The sequence below is a fragment of the Lynx canadensis genome, chromosome B3, assembly GCF_007474595.2.
Source record: "Lynx canadensis isolate LIC74 chromosome B3, mLynCan4.pri.v2, whole genome shotgun sequence".
In the NCBI taxonomy this organism is placed as follows: Eukaryota; Metazoa; Chordata; class Mammalia; order Carnivora; family Felidae; genus Lynx; species Lynx canadensis.
Window position 1 is genome coordinate 53,161,296 of NC_044308.2, and position 24,172 is coordinate 53,185,467.

Sequence of the window (24,172 nt, forward strand, 5' to 3'; positions counted from 1 at the left end):
CTCAGTGATGTTTAGGTTTTATTGTTTTATATATATACAATTTGTATATGATTTATTGTATTTTTTATTTATTTCATTTATTTTATTTATATAGGACTTATATATGATTTATATATATTTATAGATGACACAACATCTATAAATATATGATTATTTTAAATGTTTTTCTTTTGAAATTCCTACAGGAAAAATAACTTTGTTAATGAACATTTAAAATTCTTCAGTCCCACCTTTTTTTTTTTCACCCCTCATTGAAAAGCAACTCTTAATACGAGGATCTATTGGGATTGTAGAACTGGGTAGAAGGGATATTAATGTCCAAGAAACAGTGTAGGAGAATAATTTGAAGGGCTTGGCACATGCTTTTTGGATTGAATGGACTCAGTAGGAACGTGTAAGTCCATATATTTGTGGGATTCAGAGTATGGCTTGGTATACTATGCCATGTGGGCCAAATATGGCCAAGGCCTGTTTTGTATGGCTTTGAGGTAAGAATGGTTCTTACATTAAAAAAAAATTTTTTTTAATGTTTATTTTTGAGAGACAGAGTGCAAGTGGGGCAGAGAGAGAGGGAGACACAGAATCTGAAGCTGGCTCCAGGCTCTGAGCTATAAGCACCAAGCCTGACACAGGGCTTAAACTCGTGAATGGTGAGATCATGACCTGAGCCCAAGTCAGATGCTTAACTGACTGAGCCACCCAGGGGCCCCAGTTTTTACATTTTTTAAAGTTTAAAAAACAAAACAATATATGACAGAGACAGTATGTGGTCTAAAAGCCTAAAACATTTACCATCACTATTTGCTGATTCCCCATTTAGAGTATAGCCATACTTCTCTAAGTCTGAAATTGAAGGAACATCAGTTTAAGAGAAGCGGTGTTCATTAGGGGCCCAGTAAGTTGCACACGTTTGTTGAAAAATAATGGTAGAAGTGAATTTGAAGAAAAGATGGGAAACCAGGACTATATTAATAATCATTCTGTAGTTTTGTTAAAAAAGGCATCGTGCAGGGAAGCCTAGATGGCTCGTCAGTTAAGCGTCCAACTTCACCTCAGGTCAAGATCTTGAGGTTTGTGAGTTCCAGCCCCGCTTAGGGCTCTCTGCTTACAGCCTGGAGCCTGGAGCCTGCTTTGGATTCTGTGTCTTCTTCTCTCTCTCTCTGCCCCTCCCCCACTAGTGGTCGGTCTCTCTCTCTCTCTCTCTCTCTCTGTCTCAAAAATAAACATTAAAAAAATTAAAAAAAAAAAAAAACAAGGCATCATGCTAAAGTAAAGGATTTGGAAATTGTCTCTTGTATCCATTCCTTTACTAGTCCAGAACCCCATTGCCCCTCCCACAAATACTGGTGGCTCTAGTTTACTTTTATTTGTCTCCCTAATTAATTAATCTTCCTATCCAGAGCTCTGATCATTTCTTAATGTTAAATTCTACTTGGGATTCCTTATTTTCCATATAGAACCATCTCTTAAATAAAAATGTGAAATATTTTTATTAACAGTTAGGAAGGCATAGCTATGAAAAGTATATACCTGTGACTCATTTTTGTGAGTATTTCAATGGGTACATACCCAAAGTTTTGCAAACCAGCATTTAGACTTAACTGGGCCATTAGTTCATTGCTGTAGAGCAGTCCAAATTGTTGGAATCTGCCCCTATCCCAACCCTGTTTGAATAACTATAGCTGAAGTTGCTTTAGGCAGGCTAGGAACAGAATAGGGGGAAAGCTAATACTGGTTAGCGGTAGTTAGTAATTAACAATACCTTTTGGGAGAAGTATGTTAAGCCCTTCTGTTCTTCACCGCCCCCCCACTCCATGTTCAGAAAATTACCCTTGATCTTAGTCAAAGGGCCAAGAAGCAATCCTGTTCAGAAAATTATACACAAAATGATCACCTAGGCATTCCCCTTTTAAAGTAATTAATGTATTTTTACTCAGTGGCTTATTTAAAGCATATCATCAAGTGATCTTGAAATGCTTATCTTAAATTTCTCTTGAAAAGTCAGTAGAGGTTTTGGAGTCAGGGCAAACAATTAGCTGTGTGACTCTGGGCAGTTTCTTAACTTCTGTGTCTAACTAGTTTGTGCATCTATAATGAGGGAATACTTATAGCACCCAATTCATAGGATTACTGTGAGAATAGGATGAGTTAACGCATATAAAACATTTAGAACAGTGCCTGAAAAACGCACTATCTACTAATTAAAGTTACCTCTTGTTATATGCACTTTGGGCAAAGGGTTTACAAAAGATACAATGTCAACTGTGTTTTTAGGCAACATTTTTTATGTGACATATGGGTAAATTTATATGAATTGGGAAACCAAAAATATTGGCTAATAGAGAAGTAAGTCATAGCTTTGGGTATCCCTTTGTTCAGTGACTCCTGTACTGGGCATTTCCTTTGTGGGGGACTTTGTCATTTATGAAGCTGTTAACAAGAGATACTGGCTTTTGAGGTTTATGAGGCAAGGGCAGATCCTGTACCTGCTCAGTGTGTATCTTGTCACCTTGCACTTAAGCTGTCTGTTGCATGTTTGATCCAGAGACTCCCACCAAACAAGAATAGTTGATGCTGCCTTGTTGGTAGTCTGTGACTCCAGTCTTTTTTTTTTTTTTTTTTTTTAAGTTTATTTATTTTGAGTGTGAGAGAGCATGAGTGGGGGAGGGGCAGCGAGAGAGGGAGAGAGATTCCCAAGCAGGCTCCATACTGTCAGTGTGGAGCTCCATGTGGGACTTGAACTCACAAACTGTGAGATCATGACCTGAGCTGAAGTCACATGCTCAACCGACTGAGCCACCCAGGCACACCCCCCCCCCTTTTTTTAATGTTCACTTATTTGGAGAGCGAGTGAGCGCTCATGTGTGAGTGGGAGAAGGGCAGAAGGAGAGAACCCTAAGCAGGCCCTGGGCTTATGCAGTACTTAACTTGGGACTTGATCTCACTACCATGACATCATGAACTGAGACGAAATCAAGAGTCCATCGCTTAACACCCTGAGCCACCCAGGCGCCCCACCCCAATCTGTTTTTATAAGAGGCCATGCCAAATGTAGCTATGGGATTATGAGAGTCTTTTGGGGGGGTGGTGTCTTTATTTCTGGTTGAGCCTAGAAAGACCCCTGCCCCCATGGGTTTGTACTCCTTTGATCTTCATTTGTTATACAAAGCAAATTGTAAACACCACTGTCAGGGATGCCTGGCTGGCTCAGTCAGAAACGCATGTGACTCTTGATCTGGAGTTTGTGAACTGGAGCCCCATGTTGGGTATAGAGATTACTAAAAACAAAGCAAAACACAGCAAAACAACCACTTTGTATTTGAAAACATATGGCTTGAGGTGTTTTATAAACTTGAAACTGTAATAGAAGATCATTGCTGGAATATTTTACCTCTAACTTATTCTGACTTTATTGTCTTTTAATAACTTTTTTCTTTATCTTCATGTTGGGTTTTCAGAATCTGCAAATCGTTTTTCATCAGTTTTGGGAAATTCTTATCATTTCTTTAAACATTGCCTTTGCCCATTCTTTCTCCTTCTGGAACTCTGATTAAACATACATTTGTTCTCTTAATTCTGTTTTTATATGTTTCTTAACCCTCCCCTGCCTTTCAAGTAGCTTTATTGTGGTATAATGCACATACTCTAAAATTTGCCCTCTGTAAGTATACAAGTTTGATGGCTTTTAGTAAATTTAGTTTTATAACCACCACAATACAGTTTTAGCACACTTCTCTCCTCTCCCAAAGTTTCCTAGTATGTGTTTGCAGTTTATCACTCCTCTTACTCTTAGCCCCAGGCATTTACTAAACTTAACAGTTCCTATGTTTTTGTCTTTTTCTAGAAATTTCATGCAAATGCAGTTACATAATCTTATGTGCCTTTTTTCACTTAGTGTAATGTTTTTGAGGTGTAGCAATGTTGCATGTTATCCTTAGCTTGTCCCTCTTACTAAGTAGTATACTATTATATAAATATTTTATTTTGTTGCCTGTTACGAATATTGCTTCTGTGAACATTCAGATACAAGTCTGTGTGTGGACATGTTTTTCTTTTTCTTGGAAAGATACTTCAGAGTGGAATTGCTGGGTGATAGTAAGTTTATGTTTAAAATGACCAAACTTTCCCATATTATCTGTATCTGAATTATATTAATAAGTGAACAAGCAATAAGCGTATAGCAATAAGTACAATCACTAACCTGCCTTTTCTTTTTTTACAAACCATTTCCAATTTGTCTAAGAGATGCAAACTTTATATATATTTTTAATGTTTATTTTTGAGAGGGGCAGGGGAGGTGCAGAGAGTAAGGGAGACACAGAGTCCAAAGCAGGCTCCAGACTCTGAGCTGTCAGCAGAGCCCGACGTGGGGCTCGAACTCACGAGCCGTGATCATGACCTGAGCCTGTCAGATGCTTAACCAGCTGAGCCACCCAGGTGCCCCTAAGAGATGCAGACTTTAAGCAAATCATAATGTAATTTCAGCACTACTCCTGAATCCTGTGTTTCTTAATAATAGCATAATGAAAATTTCATGAGTTTTAAGCAGCAGGTTAAGTTGGTTTTGGTAGAAGTTCAGCCTCACATCATCATATGTTAGAGTAGCACTACCAAATATTTTTTTTAAGTTACAAGCAGAAATTCCATGAAATGTCTTGTCTTTTCAGTTACATGTGCTCTGCCTTAGTTTCAGTGTATGGTTGTGGAGTGGGAGAAAGGTCTAGATTAGGAATAATATACTAGTAGTTTAAACTGACATGGTCAGATCTTTTGGTTCTCAGGACAGTGCTTTAAATGTGATCCTGGGGATGATGGCCCTATTACTTTGTAGTTCCATAAGACTGTGAGGAATGGTGTTGGAAACTGCATTTTTAAATAGTGTAAGCCTCACTGAGAAAGTGACATTTGCTCAAATACTTGAAGGAGGTGATAGAATCAAAGTAATGAAGCAGGATGCAGAGATGCAAAGCACTAGGACCTTAAAGGCTATTGTAAGGACTTTGGCTTTTATAACACTCTTAAGTAAGACGTGAAGGCATTGGAGAGTCTTGAGAGAGAAGTGACATAATGACATATTTTTAAACGATTATCTCTCTTGAGGAATAGACTGTAAAGTAGCAAGGGTGATAGAGTGATTTCTGGTAAGCCAGGCAAAAGGTGGTAATGGCTTGGATCAGAATAGTAGCAGTGAAGATGTGAGAAGTGGCTGGATTCTGGATGTGTTTTGAAGGCAACCTGACAGATTTTGCTCATGGGGTTTTATAGGGGAAGTAGATAAAGAGGAAATCAAGAATGTCACTGAGATTTTTGCCTTAAAAAATAGAACTGGAAGAATAGAGTTGCCATTTACTGAGATGGGAAAGACTAAGAAATAAGTGTTTCAATGAAAGGTGAGTTCAGTTTAGGCCGTCTTGTTTGTTTGTTTGTTTGTTTATTTTGAGAGAGCATGCACACAGGGGAGGGCCAGAGACAGAGGTAGAGAGAGAATGCCCAGCAAGTTCCATGCTATCAGCACAGAGCCCGACACGGGGCTTCATCTCATGAACCATGAGATCATGACCTGAGCTGAAACCAAGAGACGGACACTTACCCAACTCAGCCACCCAGATACCCCATCTTAAGTTTGAGATGCCTCTTGGACATCAGAGTAAAGCTGTTGAGTAGGCAGTTGAATATATGAGCATGGAGTTTAGGGAAGGAGCTAGTGTAGAAATATAAATTTGGGAGTCATCTAGTTATTGATAATAAACTGGATGTGAGTGAATATAATTGGGAAAAATAACTCCAAAGATTGGGGAGATAAAGGGAGGAATCAGCAAAGGAGGTAGAAGGAGTGAGCAGTGAAGAGAAGAAAACCAAACTAACTCATGAAGATGTTTTAAGTAGGTGAGAATGATCAGCTTTGTTAAATGCTGCTGATATATCAGTGAAGATGAGTCCTGAAAATTGATTTTTGGATTTAGAGAAAGAATGGTTGGCTTGAAAGTCTGACTGGAGTGGGGTTTAGAAAGCATGGGAGGAAAAGAAAAGAGGGAAAAACTTTTACCTGTGATCTGTACTGTAGGTGGAGGCAGAAATATGGAGTGTTAACTTGAGGAGAAGGTGGGGTCAAACAAAAGTTTGTTGTGTTTGTTTTTTAAAATGAGAGTTGGGGGGCGCCTGGGTGGCGCAGTCGGTTAAGCGTCTGACTTCAGCCAGGTCACGATCTCGCCGTCCGGGAGTTCGAGCCCCGCGTCGGGCTCTGGGCTGATGGCTCAGAGCCTGGAGCCTGTTTCCGATTCTGTGTCTCCCTCTCTCTCTGCCCCTCCCCCCGTTCATGCTCTGTCTCTCTCTGTCCCAAAAATAAATAAAAAACGTTGAAAAAAAAATTAAAAAAAATAAAAATAAAAAATAAAATGAGAGTTGGTAGCATGTTGCATGTTGATGGGAATGAGTTAATAAAGGACAAAAAAAATTAATTGGTAGAGAGTGACCTTTACTTCGTGAGGTGTGTGGGACCTAGGATGCAAGAGGAGTGGTTGGACTTAAATAGAAGTAAACATAGTCACAGGAAGGAAAGCAGAATATATGGGCTCATTAGTGGCTAGATGTGATGGAAGTTGTACATGTTCTTGTTGCTTAAATTTGCTCAGTTAAATGGGAAGTGAGGTCATCTTTTGAGATTAAGAATGGGAAAGGAGGGTTAGAGGTTTCAGGAAAGAAGGAAATACTGTGAAATCATACAGGAGAATGAGAAAATGGACCAGAGAAATATTGTGCGATTATTGGGCATCATTAAGGAGCATTTGAGGTTTGTGGTCAGAGTTTTTTTTTTTTTTTAACGTTTATTTGTTATTGAGAGACAGACACAGAGCATGAGCAGGGGAGGGGTAGAGAGAGGGGAAGACACAGAATCTGAAGTAGGCTCCAGGCTCTGAGCTGTCAGCACAGAGCCCGACGCGGGGCTCGAACTCATGAACTGTGAGATCATGACCTGAGCCGAAGTCAGTTGCCTAACCAACTGAGACACCCAGGTGCCTCTGTGGTCAGGGTTTTAAAGTGAAACTAGAGGTCATTGTTTTGTTTTTGTCTAGTTCTATTATGGAATAGTTATGGAGTAGTTAGGGAATGGTGGAGGGATTATGCTAAGTGAGTTTTAGAATGTAAGATATTTTGCTGATTCAGTGCCCTGACTTCTAGCGGTCATCCTGTGTTTTTTTATAACCAGGAGATTATGGTATAATTTGCTCCTACCTAAGTGAGTATATTTAAATAAAGAACCATTGACGTAGGAGATGGACATTTTGGATGGAGAGACAGGATTTTGGTACCAGAATTAGCATTGGGGGACAGACTAAGTTTTATCGTTAGGGTACCTGAAGGATTTGAGAGGACCCTGCAAAACTTCACCCATCATAATTTTGTCTTATGTTTCTTCTCCTAGAGGTTTCCTTTTAGAACATGGGCTCTTCCTTTTTGGACTGTCCTGTTAATACTGATATATTACATGGAGGATGGAACCAATGGTCTTTAATCTATTATAATGTATAGAGTTTTGTCTGTCCCAGTACATAATGCCTCATCCTTTTGTAATCAGTCGCCAGTAGCAGGATAAGGATCCAGAGTCTAAGAGTCTAAGGATCCTGGGAGAAGCTTAAGTAGTGATATAAAAAATTAATTAAAAAAAATCGTTTAGGGGTGTGTGGGTGGCTTAATTGGTCAAGCATCTGACTCTTGAGATCCATGATCTCATGGTTTGTGGGATTGAGCCTCGCATTGGGCTCCATGCTGTATGTGGAGTCTGCTTAAGATACTGTCTTTCTTTCCCTCTGCCCCTCTCCCCCACTCATACTCCCTCTTTCTCCAAAATAAAATATCTTTTAAATTTTAAAAATTATTTCAAATTTTACAGTAATTGATGGAATTTTTTAATCTTCCACTGTGATCCTAAATTTGTCTTATTTTCCCTGTTAAATTTTCACTTTATATATTTTGAGACTATTGATTTGGTTATTCAGATTTAAGATTGTTACAGCAGTCTGGTGAATCAGACATCTGTAATCATGTAATAACTTGCCCTATCTCTATTGAAGTTTAGTCTCTATTTTTCCTGATATTTTTCTTTTAGGATTTGTTTGATATCTTTTAATGACGGTCACTTTTAATTGGCTTTTAAACGATCCATTTCCCAGGATCATACTGCCCCCTCTTGAGGTTTTTGGCCCATAGTGGGAATCTCAAACTTGATTTTCCTTCTCACATTATATGAAGCAATAGTATCTTCACAGCATGTTGATTTAGTAATCCAAATAACAATGGACTTGAATGGACTCATTCTGATATTTTAGGTATGCTATCTTCAGTAAGCCTTTACTATATACTTAACGGTAAATATTTACTGGATTGGGAAAAAAATTAAATAGTATGGAATTGTTTGTTTTTATGTATTTATCATTACACTATTTTACTGTAGTATTGGTGGGTTAATTTATAAACCATCTTTTAAAACTTTTTGTTTCAGTCCCAGAAATCCTGGATAGAAAGCACTTTGACGAAGAGGGAATGTGTATATATTATACCAAGTTCCAAAGACCCTCACAGGTAAGCATACCTTTGTTTCTTGGGTTCTTCTAGAAATTTAGATGTAAATTATATTGGAGTTTATTTATTAAAAACCAAATTATTATTATTTTTAATGCTTATTTATTTTTGAGAGAGAGACAGCATGAGCAGGGGTGGGGCAGAGAGAGAGGGGGAGACACAGAATCAGAAGTAGGCTCCAGGCTCCAGGCTCTGAGCTGTCAGTACAGATAAAAGCCAAAATTAGTAAAATAGTTATAATTATTGTTAACTTTTGTGCATGCTGTTAATTTAAGATTGAGAGAAGGAGATATCCTTAGCACAATATCAGTATTCTGGAGTTCTTATTTTTTGTATTTTTGAGAGATAGAGAGGGGGCTAGTGAGCAAGGGTCAGAGGATCCCATGAGGGGCAGAGAGAGACACAGAGAACTGGGGCTCAGCCAAAGCGGGGCTCATGTTTTACCCAAAGCAGGGCTTGTGCTCACCCAGTGCAGGGCTCAAGCTCACCTGATGTGTGCAACTCTAACTCACAAATGATGAGATCCTGACCTGAGCTGAAGTCACATGTTTCACAACTGAGCCACACAGGCACCCTGGAGTTCTTAATGATGTTTACTTCTTCAGAGTATTCCCCCATCCCTGTACTCCCCCAGATCATACTAGTATGTTACAAAGTTGGGCAGTTAAGACTCATTTTTAACTGATTCACTGATAATGAGAACTTAAAAATGTGTATATATTTATTAAACATCTTTTGAGTACCCAACACTATGGTTCATGCTAAAGAAACCAATGCAAACCTAATAGTTGCTGTATTTGTTTGCCAAAATGTAGATAGAACTCAGCATCTCCTAGAAAACCTGTTGTCAGAGGTTATAGGCATCTCTAATTGACTTTTTGGTCTTTAAAATGGTTTTGGTAATAGAAAAATTTTAAAGTAAAGGTGCTAGTTAAAATTCAAGAAAAAGTTGACCTATTGAGGTATTTACTGAAGTAACATTTTTCATAATTTTTTTTTTGAGGCATAAAAATAGAAAAAAGTTTAAAAGGGCAAATCAAAGATAGAGTTATTTCCTGTCATGCAGAGAGGTTCCTAGCATACAGAGAACCTCTCTTTACAGGCACTTAGGAAAAATTAGTTGAGAAAGAATTTTGAATCTTCTGACCTTTCTCATCTCCTGCCAAATCTTCTTCTCTGCGCAGTTAACTTCTCTGCAACTTTTACTTCCATTTGATATATGACTCTTATCAAAACATAGCCAAATTCAGAACTATAATAAATCAACCTAAAATTTATATGAAACCACAGAAGACCCTATATAGCCAAAGCAATCTTGAGAAAGAAGAACAAAGCTGAAGGTTAGCACAATCCCAGATTTCAAGATATACTACAAAACTATAGTAATCAAGACAGTATGGTACTGGCACAAAAATAGAGGTTAATGGAATAGGATAGAGAGCCCGGAAATAACCCATGCTTATATGGTCAATTAATCTGTGAGAAAGATAGCAAAAATATACAGTGGGGAAAAAAGCCATTTCTTCATCAAATAGTGTTGAGAGAAATGGACAGCTACATGCAAAGAATAAAACTGGACTGCTTTCTTATACCATAAACAAAAATAAACTCAAAATGGATTAAAGACTTAAATGTGAGACCTGAAATCATTAAACTCCTAGAAGAAAATAAGCAAGTAATCTCTTGTATATATGCCTTAGCAACATTTTTATGGAAATGTCTCCTCAAGCAAGGGAAACAAAAGCAGTAATAAGCTATTAGGATTATACAAAAATGAAAGGCTTTTCCACATCAAAGGAAGCCATTAATAAAATAAAAGGCAACTTACTGAGTGGGAGAAGATATTTGCAAATGATATATCTGGTAAGAGGTTAGTGTCCTAAATGTATAAAGAACGTCTATAACTCAACAGCAAAAAAAAATGGTCTGATTAAAATTAGGCAGAAGACCCAAATAGACATTGTCCCAGAGAAGACATACAGATGGCCAACAGATACATGAAAAGATGCTCAACGTCACTAATCATCAGGGAAATGAAAATCAAAGCCTCAATGGAAAGAAAAAAAAAAATCAATGAGCTATCCTCATCTCCTACTAGTCAGAATGGCTAGTATCAGAATGACAAAAAATAAAAAGTGGTGGCAAAGATGTGGAGAAAAGGGAACCATTTTGCACTGTTTGTGGGAATGTAATTTGATACAGTGACCATGAAAGTGTGGTGGTCCTCAAAAATTAAAAATAGGAATACCATTTGATCAAGAATTCCACTACTTAGTACCCAAAGAAAACAAAAACACTGATTAAAAAAGATATATGCACTCCTGTATTTCTTGCAGCCTTATTTACAGTAGCCCAGCTGTGGAAGCATCATAAGTGTTCATCAATAGATAAATAAAGAAGATACTGTGTGGGTGTGTGGGTGTGTGGTGTGTGTATACACATACAGTGGAATATTACTTAGTCATAAAGAAGAATGGAATCTTGCTATTTGTAACAACATGGATGGACCTTGAGGGTATTATGCTAAGAGAAATAAGTAAGGCAGAGAAAGACAAATACCATATGATTTTACTCATATATGGACTCTGAAAACCAGAACAGATAAAAATAGACTTATAAATACAGAGAACAAATTGGTAGTTTCCAGAGTAGATGGGGTGGAGGGTGAGGGGTGTGGTGGGGAGATGCATGAAATAAATGAATAAAATGAATAAGTCACAGAGATAAAAAAAAAGTACAGCATAAGGAGTATAGTCAGTAATATTATAATAATGGGACAATTTACTGTGGTATGCATTTTCAGTATAGTTGGTCACTGTGTTGTATACCTGAAACTTATATAACAGTGGTATGTCAACTATACATCAATAATAAAACTTTTTAGAAAAATAGGGAAATGGGTAATTTTTTATTAACTGGTGTATTTTAAATTATAGCATCTGTCACTGTTATTGTTCATAGTGGGTATTTAGTAAATATTTGTTGAATGGAATTTCTAAACCTTCTGTTTGTTACATTTCATAAACCTGCTGTTTGAATTCAACATTTCTCTTTGACAGTGAGAAAACTCTATTTGAATATATGTCTCTCTTAAACAAGTATCTGTTAGAAGAGCCATGTACATGATAAATTTTGAAAACTTTTGAGAATCAGAAAGTTGGTTCAGTACTCAGAGTTTCAGTATGTCAAGGCAGTCATTATTAATAACATTTTGGTGCATTTACTTTTATTATTTCTTCAGTAGGTTTTGTTTTAAAATACTGCTACATTTAGTCTGTAAAATACGGTATATGCTCTTTAACAAAATGTTATAGTAATATATTTTTTGATATTGCAGATATTTTATAAGAATGGTAATACTAATATTCTGTTAGTGTATATGCCATAATTCGCATACCTGTTCCACTGTTCGGCAGATTTGGGTGGTTTTCAATTCTTAACCATTATAAAGTAAAATTAGGCCATAATGAAGACCTTAGAGGATAAAACTTTTTTTGTATTTAAGGTTTTTTTTTTTTAATTTCTTACTTACCACAAATCAGTCAGAATAAACAGGTTTTGTCAATTTTATTTTCCTTTAATTTTTTTAAATCTTTATTTATTTTTGAGAGAGAGACAGAGTGTGAGCAGGGGAGGAGCAGAGGGAGAGGGAGACACAGAATCCAAAGCAGGCTCCAGGTCCCAAGCTGTCAGCACAGAGCCCGAAGTGGGGCTTGAACTCACAAACCGTGAGATCATGACCTGAGCCAAAGTCGGACGCTCAACTGACTGAGCCACCCAGGCACCCCTGTATTTAAGGTTTTTTCCCCCTCTTAGGGTATGTAATGCCAAAAGACTTTCTAAAAGGATTAAAGCAATATATATTATTACCAGTAGTGACAAGAATGCTTACTTTATTAAATATTGATTAGAGTAACATTTTTCATTATCTTCAAGAAAAAGTGTTAAGTAGAAAATAATGTATGTTTTAAATTTGCATTTATTTGATTTTTGAGAAAACATTTTTTATCTTTTTATATTCAATTTTTTGTAGGTTCTGTAAATGTCTTTTAGATAATTAAAACATTATTATTTTTTTCTTTTTTGAGAGAGAGAGAGTATATGCATATGTGCAGGGTAAGGGCAAAGAGAGAGGGGGAGAGAGAATCGCTGACACAGGGCTCTATTTTCATGACCATGAGATCACAACCTGTGCCGAAATCAAGAGTTGGATGCTTAACTGACTAAGCCACTCAGGCACCCCAAAACAGATCATCTTAATGTCTCTTCCAGTCATTATTTTTTGAATCAATTTGAATTTCTTTCTAATTATTATAGATGTTTTGTTACAATGTAATACTACATTTCTTAACCAGAGAGCAGAAGTGATATTTCCCAGGTCACATGACTAATAATTCATAAAGGTGGGATTAGAATTTAGATCTCCTTAGTTCAGTGTGTCATTTCAAAGTAAGGCATTGTTCTTTCTTTGGGAGGAAATTATGTTTTTGATTTATTAAAAAAGTAGATTATATTATTAATATGGAGTTTATTTCCTATAAATTCATTAATTTCATTTTGCAGTAGAAACAATAAAAGTACTCATTAGGTGTTAAGTCTCATTTTGTTATTAAGTATCTTTGGCTTTAGCCATCCATATGAGGCATAATTTTTAAACAGTGATAGCTGGTCATTTCCTTCTATACTAGTTGAAATTTTGTTTAAGGTTTATTTATTTATTTATTTATTTTTAATTTTTAATTTTTATTTTCGAGAGGGAGAGTGACAGAGCACGAACAGGGGAGGGCAGACAGAAAGGGAGACACAGAATCCGAAGTAGGCTTCAGGCTCCGAGCTTGTCCTTACAGAGCCTGATGTGGAGCTTGAACTCACAAACTGCGAGATCATGACCTGAGCCAAAGTCAGACGCTTAACCGACTGAGCCATCCAGGCACCCCTACACTAGTTGAGTTTTAAAATTAGTTTTTTTATGAATAGGTTTAATTAAAAAAAATTTTTTTTTAATGTTGATTTTTGAGAGAGAGTGAGAGAGAGTACAAGTGGGGGAGAGGCAGACACAGAATCTGAAGCAGGCTCCAGACTCTGAGCTGTCAGCACAGAGCCTGACATGGGCTCAAACCCATGAACTGTGAGATCATGACCTGAGCCAAAGTCGGATGCTTAACTTACTGAGCCACCCAGTTGTTCATATAAATAGGTTTATTAATACATGGGTTTATAAGATATAAAAATTTATAAGTGAAAGGCTCCTTTCTACCACTGTGCCTTAACTATAAGTTCCCTTTCCTAAAGAAAACCAATGTTACTAATTCTTGGAATACCTTTCAGAGATAGCCAGATACTGTCTTTGCATGGTCTTTGCATGTCCTAGCCGATGTGTATTTACTCCTTCCTCTCCCCTTTTAATTACATACCATTTAACCCAGTGTGTTTATTATTTTGGCAGTAACCACTTTTCTTAATTGTTTCATCCTTTTAAATTATATATCTGGATTATAATTTGTTTTAGTAGTCCCTTGTTAACGAACATTTTAGCTATTCTGTTTTTCTTTTTGCTATTAGAAAAAAAATGCTGTAATGAATGAACAACCTTGTATATTGCTACAAATATTTTTTAGCCTATACTTTTAGTATTGGTATTAGAATTTGAGGAGTTTACATTTTTTTCATTTTGATGGGTATTACCAAATTGGCCTCCATAGAGATTGTATCAGTTTATACTCCCACCAACATGAGTCTACATATCTCTGTTCTTTCCAAGATACTGTCTTAAAGGTTAAAAAATCTTTTCTAATCAAATACCTTTTCATATGTGTTTTTACCATGAAGTATCCATATATTTTCCTTTTTTATGTAGATTTGGTGAAACTCTTTATATAGTAGGGAAACTAACCTTTTGCCTGCAATTATTTTTTCCTCAGTTTCTTTTTAGACTTTATGAGTGACATATTTTTGCCACATAATAAAGTGTATTTTTATGTAGTTAAATCTATCAGTCTTTTTCTCTTATAGTTTCTGGTTTTTGTCACAACTAATTGTATTTAAAATAATGGAAGCTATTTTAAATATTAGGAGGGTGAGGCGTTGGGTAAAATAGGTGAAGGGAAGTAAGAGGTACAAACTTAAGTTGTAAAATAAATAATGAGAGGAAAGTACAGCATAAGGAATATAGTTAATAATACTATAATAACATTGTATGGTGGCAGATAGTGACTGTACTTATCTTGGTGAGCACTGACTAATGTATAGAATTGTTGAATCACTATGTTGTATATCTGAAACTAACATTGTATGTCAACTACAATTTAAAAAATGTGGAGGGACGCGTGGGTGGCTCAGTCATTTGAGCATCTGAGTCTTGATTTCAGTTCGGGTCCTCATCCCAGGGTTGTGGGATTGAGTCCTGCATCGGGCTCCACGCTGAGGGTGGAGCCTGCTTAAGATTCTCTCTCTCCCCCTCTCTGACTCTCTCCCCCACTGGTGCTTTCTCTCTTTCTAAAATTAAAAAAAAAAAGGGAAACTATGTGAGTTAAAAAAATAGTTATTTGAATATATATATCAAGGTATAAATGACCTATGATATGTACTGAAAAATTAAACTAAGTATGTAATTTTGCTTTGTTTTGTACTATTACATAGATTTTATATAGTTTAAACTATTTTTTTTAACTTTTAAGAAATAAATAATTTACCTTGTTTTATAGATGCCTTCCAGGATGTCAAATTTGTCAGCAACTTGTCAGGTAAGTTTAATAACATAACTCTGTTGAACAAATTTTGAAAAATAAAACAAATCTATTAAAAGCATCAGTTAGAATAAAAAGGTATAAAACTCACAGGTTATTATGTTTGAGGGTTACTTTACTCAGAGTTGGGAGAGAAAGGATAAGGTGTGAAACTCCAATGAAACCACATGAGCAGAGTTCTAAAGCTGGATGTGAATTAGTTGGGTAAAGATTGAGCAAAAGTGATTTAGGCAGAGAGAATAGGATGTGGAAAAGCCTGACAGTGAAAGAGGTTATGGTTCTGTCAGGAAACTGCAGAATGTAATATGGATATTGGAAAGATGTGAGCTGGAGAAATAAGTAGGGACCAGATCATTTAAACTATATACTGTGACACATAGTTTTGATTTTGTTTTCTTCTTTTTTTTCTTCTTTGGTAAAAGCAGTTGGCATTTTGAGGAGATTATTGGGAGAAAAAAGTAGTTTGGAAAGTTTTGGAGTAATTTTGGAATAAATCAGAGCTTGAATTAATATAGTGGCTATGATGATGAAGAGAGGTAGACATATTTGAAGGGATGAATGAGATAAGCTCAATAGGATTTGATGAATGTGTAGAGAAAGGAAGATTTGAAGATAGTACCTAAATTTCTAACTTATCTAAGTAAATAGTAATCTTGTTCATTAAGATCTGATGAAGGGTTAGAAGAGTAATAATAGAAGGTCTCTGGTAGGTAGGCTAGGAAGAAAAGTACACAGTGAGTTCATTTTAGATATATTGAGTTGTTTTACCATTTCCAGTCTTATACATTCCTTCCTTTATATGTGAGGTTCCATCTGGTATCTTTCCACTCAGACTGAGGAGCTTCCTTTAGTGTTTGATATAATGCAGGTAGTGGAGGTGAATTTTCTCAAACTGGTTTATCTGAAAATGTATTTTCATATTTTTCAGGTTTTTTTTTTTTAACTCATTTTTGAAGGATATTTTCTCTAGGTGTAGAATGCTGAGTTGACCATTTTCCCATTCCAGCACTTTAAAGATAACGTTATTTTGTCTTCTGGCTTTTGTTTTTGGTGAGACGTCAGTTGTCACTAGTGTAGTTATTCTGTATGTAATGCCATCTTTTTTCCCTCTGCTAGTTTAAAGATTTTTTTTCTGTATCTTTAGTTTCCAGCAGCAGGTATACAATGTGCCTAAGAGTGGTTTTCTTTGTATATACTCTGCAGTAATATTTGCAAGTTCATATCTATCACTGGATTGGGAAGTTTTTAGTCATTGTTTCTTAAAATATTTTTCTGCCCCATTCTCTCTTTCTTCCCTCTGAGACTCCAGTTATACCTTTGTTAGATTGTATGATATTTTCCATGGGTTACTGAGGCCCTGCTTTTTTTTTTGTAATTAAAATTTTATTTTAATTAAATAATTAAAATTCATAATTAAAATTATGCTGATTAAAGTAGAACATTTGTATTGATATGTCTTAAGATTCACTAATCTTTTTTTTCTTTGATTACTATAGCTTTGTATATTTTCTTTCACTAATTATTTCTGCAGTCACCAATAATGCTGTTTGGCCCATCCAATGAACTTTTTGTGCATTATATTTTTCAGTTCTAAAATTTTTGATTCTTTATTACAGTTTCTAAGTCACTACTGAGATGCCCTGTCTGTATCCTTGTTATCACATCATCTTCTATTTATAGAAGTCTTTGAACATATTTATAACATCTGCATTAAAATTTTTTTTTACTAATTCCAACATCAGGTGTCATTTAGGGTCTGTTTCTGTTGAATTATTGAATTTACTTTTTTCTTGATTACAAGTCACTTTTTTTGCTTTTTAATATATATAGTAATTTTTTATTATATGCTCTGTGTTTGCATGATCCACCTCAGGAGTTCTGGGTATGTTGTCTTCCTTTGAAGAATTTGAATTTTGTTCTGACAGGTGATTAAATTATTGGCAGATTATTTTGTCCTATCAGGCTTGATTTTATTCTTTGTTAGGGCAATTCTATTTTTATTTTGAACTTAGTCTTAGAATGTGGACTGTACTCCTAAGGTATAACCTTTTTAGGATCTCAGCAGTATGCCCAGTATGGCTTTTCACTCTGAGCTAAAACTGCAGTGTTTCCCAGCTCTTTATGATTCCGTTCTCAGACCCACAGCAAGTGATTTCTGCTAGGTGTCAAAGTCTTGACTAACACAGATCCAGCTCAGTGTATGGCCAAGAACCCATGGTGACTCCTCATGCAAGTTTCTTTTCTCCCTCTTTATAGTTCTCTCTTCTCTTGTACCCTGCTACAAATTCTAGCTGTTTCAGCAGTCTGGAATTCTGTTTGTTGCTTCCTTCCTCAGCTCTTGACACTGCCATTTTTTACCTGGGCATTATCTCAGTGCGTAATGGTTGAGAAACTGCTCCAGTGTGGTGCATTTATGGGACTCACCTCATATATTTTTCTTCATGTCAGGGATTGAAGTCTCAGTACCTCTTGTTCAGTAGTTAAAAACAGTTATCTCGTATATTTTGTCTACTTTTGTCAAGTGTCCCCAGGGTGACCTTGAGGTTTGGTGATTAGCTAGAAGGACTCACAGGACTCAGGATGTAGTGAGTAGTACTCATGGCCAATGCTTAGTAAGTATGAGGATATCTGTGTTGAAGAAGTTGTCTCTTTTCTTAGTTTGCTGAAAATGTTTCTAGGGAATAGATGTTGAATTTTGTTGGTCTTTTTGTTTCATTGGTTTTTCTTTTCATATTTCATTATGTTCTCTTTATTATTTCTTCCTATCTACTTACTTTGGGTTTAATTTGCCCTTTTTAGTTTTTTAAGGTGGAAGTTTAGATTAGTATTGCTTGCAGATCTTGTTTTCTAATTTATATATTACAAATTTTTATCCTATATATTTTTATAGTGCAAAGTATGCATATAAATACACTAGCTTTTATACTAAACACTGTACAGTTAGATCCCGCATATTTTGATATTATTTCTATTTTCATTTTTTCAAATATTTTCTAGTTTCTTTGTGACTTTCTTTGATCCATGAGTTAATAAAAAGTGTGTCATTTAATTTCCAAAAACTTGAGGATTTTCCCAGTATGTTTCTTTTATTGGTTTCTAGTTTAATTTCACTGTAGTCTGAGAACATACTTTATATGATTTCCATCCTTATTTTAGTTTATTGAGACTTATTTTGTGGCCCAGAATATGGTTAATCTTGGTGAATACTTTCTGTGCACTCAAGTAGAGTTTTTATTCTTTTGCTGGTGGAGTGTTCTGTAAATGTCTATTCAGTCACTTTGGTTGGCTGATGGTTTTGTTACAGTCTTACAGGATTCTGATTTGATAAGGAGTTTTGTTTTTTTTCCCTTTTATTACTTTAAAGATGCTTTGCAAACAAGTTGGGGTACCTGGCTGGCTCACTTGGAACAGTATGCGACTCTTAATCTTGGGGTTGTGAATTTGAGCCCCACGTTGGGTTTAGAGATTACATAAATAAAACTTAAAAAAAAAAGTAAGATGCTATACCACAGTGACTGTGGATTGCATGATTTTTTTATAGGATGTCTGCTGTCATAATTAGCTTTGTTCTTTGGCATATATTGTGACACTTGTACTCTGCTACTTTTCTTTCTTTTTTCTTTTTTTTTTTTTTTTGCTACTTTTCTACTTTTAAGATTTTCTCTATCACTGGCTTTCAGCAGTGCTCTAGTGTGATTTCTTTAAGCTTGTTTTCCTTAGTTGTTATTGAACTGCTCAAATTTGTCTTTCAAATAGTTTTCAGATTTTTGCCCAGTGTTTTCAAATTTTTATTTCCACTCCCTCATTTCTGGGCCTTGGATTATGTGTGTGTGTTGAGATACTTAATATTGTTCCACAGGTTGCTAATGTTCTATTCCTTTTGTTCCCCTCCAGTCTTTTCTGTCATTGTTTCAGTTTGGATAGAGTCTTTTGCTATTTTTTCAAGTTTGCGGGTTTTCTTTCTTTGTGGTGTCTTATATGTTATAAATCTTATCCTATGGCATTTTCATTTCAGATATTATTTTTATTTTATTATTTATTAATTAGTTTATTTAATTTTTTAATTTACATCTAAGTTAGCATATAGTGCAACAGTGATTTCAGGAATAGGTTCCTTAATGCCCTTTACCCATTTAGCGCTCCTGCCCTCCCACAACCCCTCCAGCAACACTCTGTTTGTTCTCTATGTTTAAGAGTCTCTTATGTTTTGTCGTCCTCCCTGTTTTTAATATTATTTTTGCTTCCCTTCCCTTATGTTCATCTGTTTTGTATCTTAAATTCCTCATATGCGTGAAGTCATATGATATTTGTCTTTCTCTGACTAATTTCGCTTAGCATAATATCCTCCAGTTCCATCCATGTAGTTGCAAGATTTCATTCTATTTGATTGCTCCATTGTATATATATATATACCATATCTTTATCCATTCATCTGTTGATGGGCATTTGGGCTCTTTCCATACTTTGGCCATTGTTGATAGTACTGCTATAAACTTTGGGGTGCATGTTTTCCTTTGAAACAGCACACCTGTATCCCTTGGATAAATACCTAGTAGCGCAATTGCCAGGTTGTAGTGTAGTTCTATTTTTTAGTTTTTTGAGGAACCTCCATACTGTTTTCCAGAGTGACTGCACCAGTTTGCATTCCCACCAGCAGTGCAAAAGAGATCCTCTTTTTCCGCATCCTTGCCAACATCTGTTGTTGCCTGAATTGTTAATGTTAGCCATTCGGACAGGTGTGAGGTGGTGTCCCATTGTGGTTTTGATTTGTATTTCCCTGATGATAAGTGATGTTGAGCATTTTCATGTGTCGGTTGGCCATCTGGATGTCTTCTTTGGAGAAGATATTCATGTCTTTTGCCCATTTCTTCAGTGGATTATTTGTTTTTTTGGGGGTGTTGAGTTTGATAAGTTCTTTATAGATTTTGGATACTAACCCTTTATCTGATAGGTCACTTGCAAGTATCTTCTCTCATTCCGTCAGTTGCCTTTTAGTTTTGCTGATTGTTTCCTTCGCTGTATAGAAGCTTTTTATTTTGATGAGGTCCCAGTAGTTCCATTTTTGCCCCCGGAGATGTGTGGCATAAGAAGTTGCTGTGACTAAGGTCAAAGAGGTTTTTGCCTGCTTTCTCCTCTTGGATTTTGATGGCTTCCTGTCTTATATTTAGGTCTTCATCCATCCATTTTAAGTGGTCCAGGTTCATTTTTCTGCATGTTGCTGTCCAGTTTTCCTAGAACCATTTGCTGAAGAGACTGTCTCTATTCCGTTGGGTGTTCTTTCCTGCTTTCTCAAAGGTTAGTTGGCCATACTTTTGTGGGTCCATTTCTGAGTTCTCTATTGTGTTCCATTGATCTGAGTGTCTGTTTATGTGCCAATAGCATACTGTCTTGATGATTACAGCTTTGTAATACATCTTGAAGTCTGGCACTGTGATACCTCCAGCTTTGGTTTTCTTTTTCAAGATTGCTTTGGCTGTTCGGGGTCTTTTCTGGTTCCATGCAAATTTTCGGATTGTTTGTTCTAGCCCTGTGAAGAATGGTGGTGTGATTTTGTTAGGGATTGCTCAGATATTATTTTTCGATGTTATAGTTGCATGTTTAGTTTAATTTAATTTAATTTAATTTAATTTAATTTAATTTAATTTAATTTTTAGTAGGCTTCATGTCCAGCATGAAACCCATTGCAGGGTTTGAACTCACAACCCTGAGATCAAGACCTGAGCTGAGATCAAGAGTAAGATACTTAACTAACTAACTGAGCCACTCAGGTGCCTCTGGTTCGGCCTTTTTTAAAAAAGTGTTTTACAGGGGTGCCTTGATGGCTCAGTTGGTTAACATCCTACTCTTGATTTCAACTCAGGTCGTGATCCCACGGTCATGAGATCAAGCCCTGAGTTAGGCTCTAGTGGGCATGGAGCCTACTGAAGATTCTCTCTTTCTCTTCCTCTGCCCCTCCTCAACTCGTGTGTGTGTGTGTGTGTGTGTGTGTGTGTGTGTGTGTGTGTGTATGCGCGAGCACGTGCTCTCTCTCTCTCAAAAAAATTTTTTTTTCCAGTTCCTCCCTGGTTGTGGTCATGTTTTCATTCTGGTCGCCTCCCAGAGCATATTTTTAATGGAGTTTATTTATAGTAGTTGTTATAGTTTCTGCTAATTCAACCATGTCTGTACAATTTTGGGTCTTCACGTAGTGATTTGTTTCCTACTTATTTTCCTACTTCTTTGCATGCTTCATAATTAAAAAAAATGTTTTGAGAGAGAGAGAGAGAGAGAGAGAGATCGAGCCGGGGAGGGGCAGATAGAGAGGAGAGTATAACAAGCATGATCCATGCTGTCAGCTTGGAGCCCAACACAGAGTTCAGTCCCACAAACCACGAGATCATAACCTGAGCCGAAATCAGGAGTCAGATGCTTAACCAACTGAGCCACCCAGGTGCCACGCATGCTTTGTAATTTTTGATGGATGCTATGCGTTATGAACTTTATGTCTTAGGGTGCTGGATTTTGTCATTTTCTGTTAGGGAGTTTTGGGCTTGTTTTAGCAGGGAATTAAGTTACTTTGGATCAGTTTGATCATTTCAAGTCTTGCTTTTCTAGTTTGTCATGGCACATGTGGGTCTAGGTCTAATTTAGCCCTTCTAATAGGCATTACTCTTCTGATGACCCTTTTATAGGTCTTGTATATTGATTGAGATCTGTACTCTGGCTGGTGACAACACAAACTGTTCCCTGCCCTTTATGAACTTCCGGAGTTATTTGGCCTACTGTTGTCTAGTAGTTCTTGTTTGCTTTGGGTAGTTTATTCTTATTCACGTTCAAGGAGACCGTTCTGCAAAAATCTGGAACTCTCTCATGTAGCTCCCTCCTCTCTTTGTTTTTTGCCCTACAAATCTAGCTCCTTTGGTTTCTACAAACTGCAGTTAAGATTTTTTTGTCAAATCATTGAGACTGACTGGCTCCACTGGGTTCTGGCTTCCTATGTAGTAGTGTCCAATAATTGCTTCTAGGTAGAATACAATTGCTCTTTCTGCTCCTGGACCTGGGTCACCAGTGTTATCACTGTATAGGTTAGTTTGTATTTTCTTGAATTCTTTATACATGAAATCATAGAAATACGTTTTGTTTGGAATCTGGATTCTTTCGTGCAGCATGATAATTTTGAGATCATCCATATTGTGTTTATTAGTGGTTCATTCCTTTCTGCTGCTGAATACTGTTCTATTATGTGGTTATACTACATTTTTTAGGTGTCCCACACTAAAGTTAGAGGACTACATCATCACAAGCAAATGTATTTATACTATTTTCATGCTATGTTGAAGGTATTAATTTATTGGTATTGTAAAATTAAAAAGTTAAATTATTTTTGTACTCTTCATTGGTTCGTTCTTTTTAATTCAGTTTTCCATTGACTAATTTTTTTGAAAGCTCTTTTAAAAATTTCTTTACCTCAGGTGTTTTTGCGGTCGTTTGGTCAAGCAACATGCTTGTTTTACTGCAAGTCTTGCCATGAAATACTCAGATGTGAAATTGGGTGACCATTTTAATCAGACATTAGAAGAATGGTCTGTGGAAAAGCATACAGAACAGAGCCCAACAGATGCTTATGGAGTCATAAATTTTCAAGGCGGTTCTCATTCCTATAGAGCTAAGGTATGTCACATACTTGATTTTTTAAAATTTCATTTATCTTGTTATCTAAATAATACACATTTGTTGTCTGAAGATTTATGTAACAGTAAGTCAGGAAATTAGTCTCAGCCATTTTGTTATGTATTTTGAAGTTATTTGTATAGGTGCATATAAATATAGAAGTATCATATCTTTTTGGTGAATTGAACCTTTTATCATTATGAAATGTCTTTTAATCTCATTTTTTTGACAAAGTCTGGTTTTTCTTTTTTTTTTTTTAATGTTTTTATTTTTGAGAGAGAGAGGGAGAGACAGAGCACGAGCTGGGGGTGGGAGGTGGGCAGAGAGAGAGGGAGACACAGAATCTGAGGCAGGCTCCGGACTCTGAGCTGTCAGCACAGAGCCCAATGCAGGGCTCGAACTCGTGAATTGCAAGATCATCACCTGGGGCATCCAGGTGCCTCCAGTGTCTGGTTTTTCTTAAATCAGCATAGCTAAGTTTTTTTTTTTTCTTCCCTTTTACTTTTAACCTTTCCTTATGTTTAAGAGGTTTCTTTTTTCTTTCTTTCTTTTTTTTTTTTTTTTAATTTTTTTTAACGTTTATTTATTTTTGAGACAGAGAGAGACAGAGCATGAGCGGGGGAGGGCCAGAGAGAGAGGGAGACACAGAATCTGAAACAGGCTCCAGGCTCTGAGCTGTCAGCACAGAGCCCGATGCGAGGCTTGAACTCACGGACCGCGAGATCATGACCTGAGCCAAAGTCGGACGCTTAACCGACTGAGCCACCCAGGCGCCCCAAGAGGTTTCTTTTTAAGAAGCACATAATTTTTAAGTTTAGTTTACTGTTGCACTTTTTCTTTATTCCCTTTTCTTTCTTACATGCTTTGGATTAAGTATTTTTTTTATTATTTCCTTCTTTATTAGCATGTTATTGATAACATTGTTTTTCTGTAGATTAAATCTTTTATTTGTTTGTTTGTTTGTTTGTTTGTTTGTTTGTTTTGAGAAAGAGGGAGAGAACGAGCAGGGGTAAGGCAGAGAGAGAATCCCAAGGAGGCTCTGTGCTGACAGCTCCAGTGCGGGGCTTGAACTCATGAATTGTGAGATCATGACCTGAGCCAAAATCAAGAGTTGGGTGCTTAACCAACTGAGCCACTCAGGTGCCCCTTTCTATAGATTAATCTTATAGTAAACACTACAAAATGCATTTTAATTT

The 24,172-nt window shown here is 36.4% G+C and overlaps 1 protein-coding gene across 2 annotated transcripts in view; it reads left to right on the forward strand.

Annotated features, from left to right (window-relative positions):
- The window catches only part of TRPM7 (transient receptor potential cation channel subfamily M member 7), a 123,779-nt gene that overhangs the window by 13,958 nt on the left and 85,649 nt on the right, over nt 1-24,172 (forward strand). For both annotated transcript variants that reach the window (XM_030318202.2, XM_030318203.2), the window contains exons 2-4: nt 8,501-8,580; nt 15,285-15,323; nt 22,778-22,976. In XM_030318202.2, the coding sequence (XP_030174062.1) occupies nt 8,501-8,580; nt 15,285-15,323; nt 22,778-22,976 (318 nt within the window). The remainder of the gene's footprint in view (nt 1-8,500; nt 8,581-15,284; nt 15,324-22,777; nt 22,977-24,172) is intronic.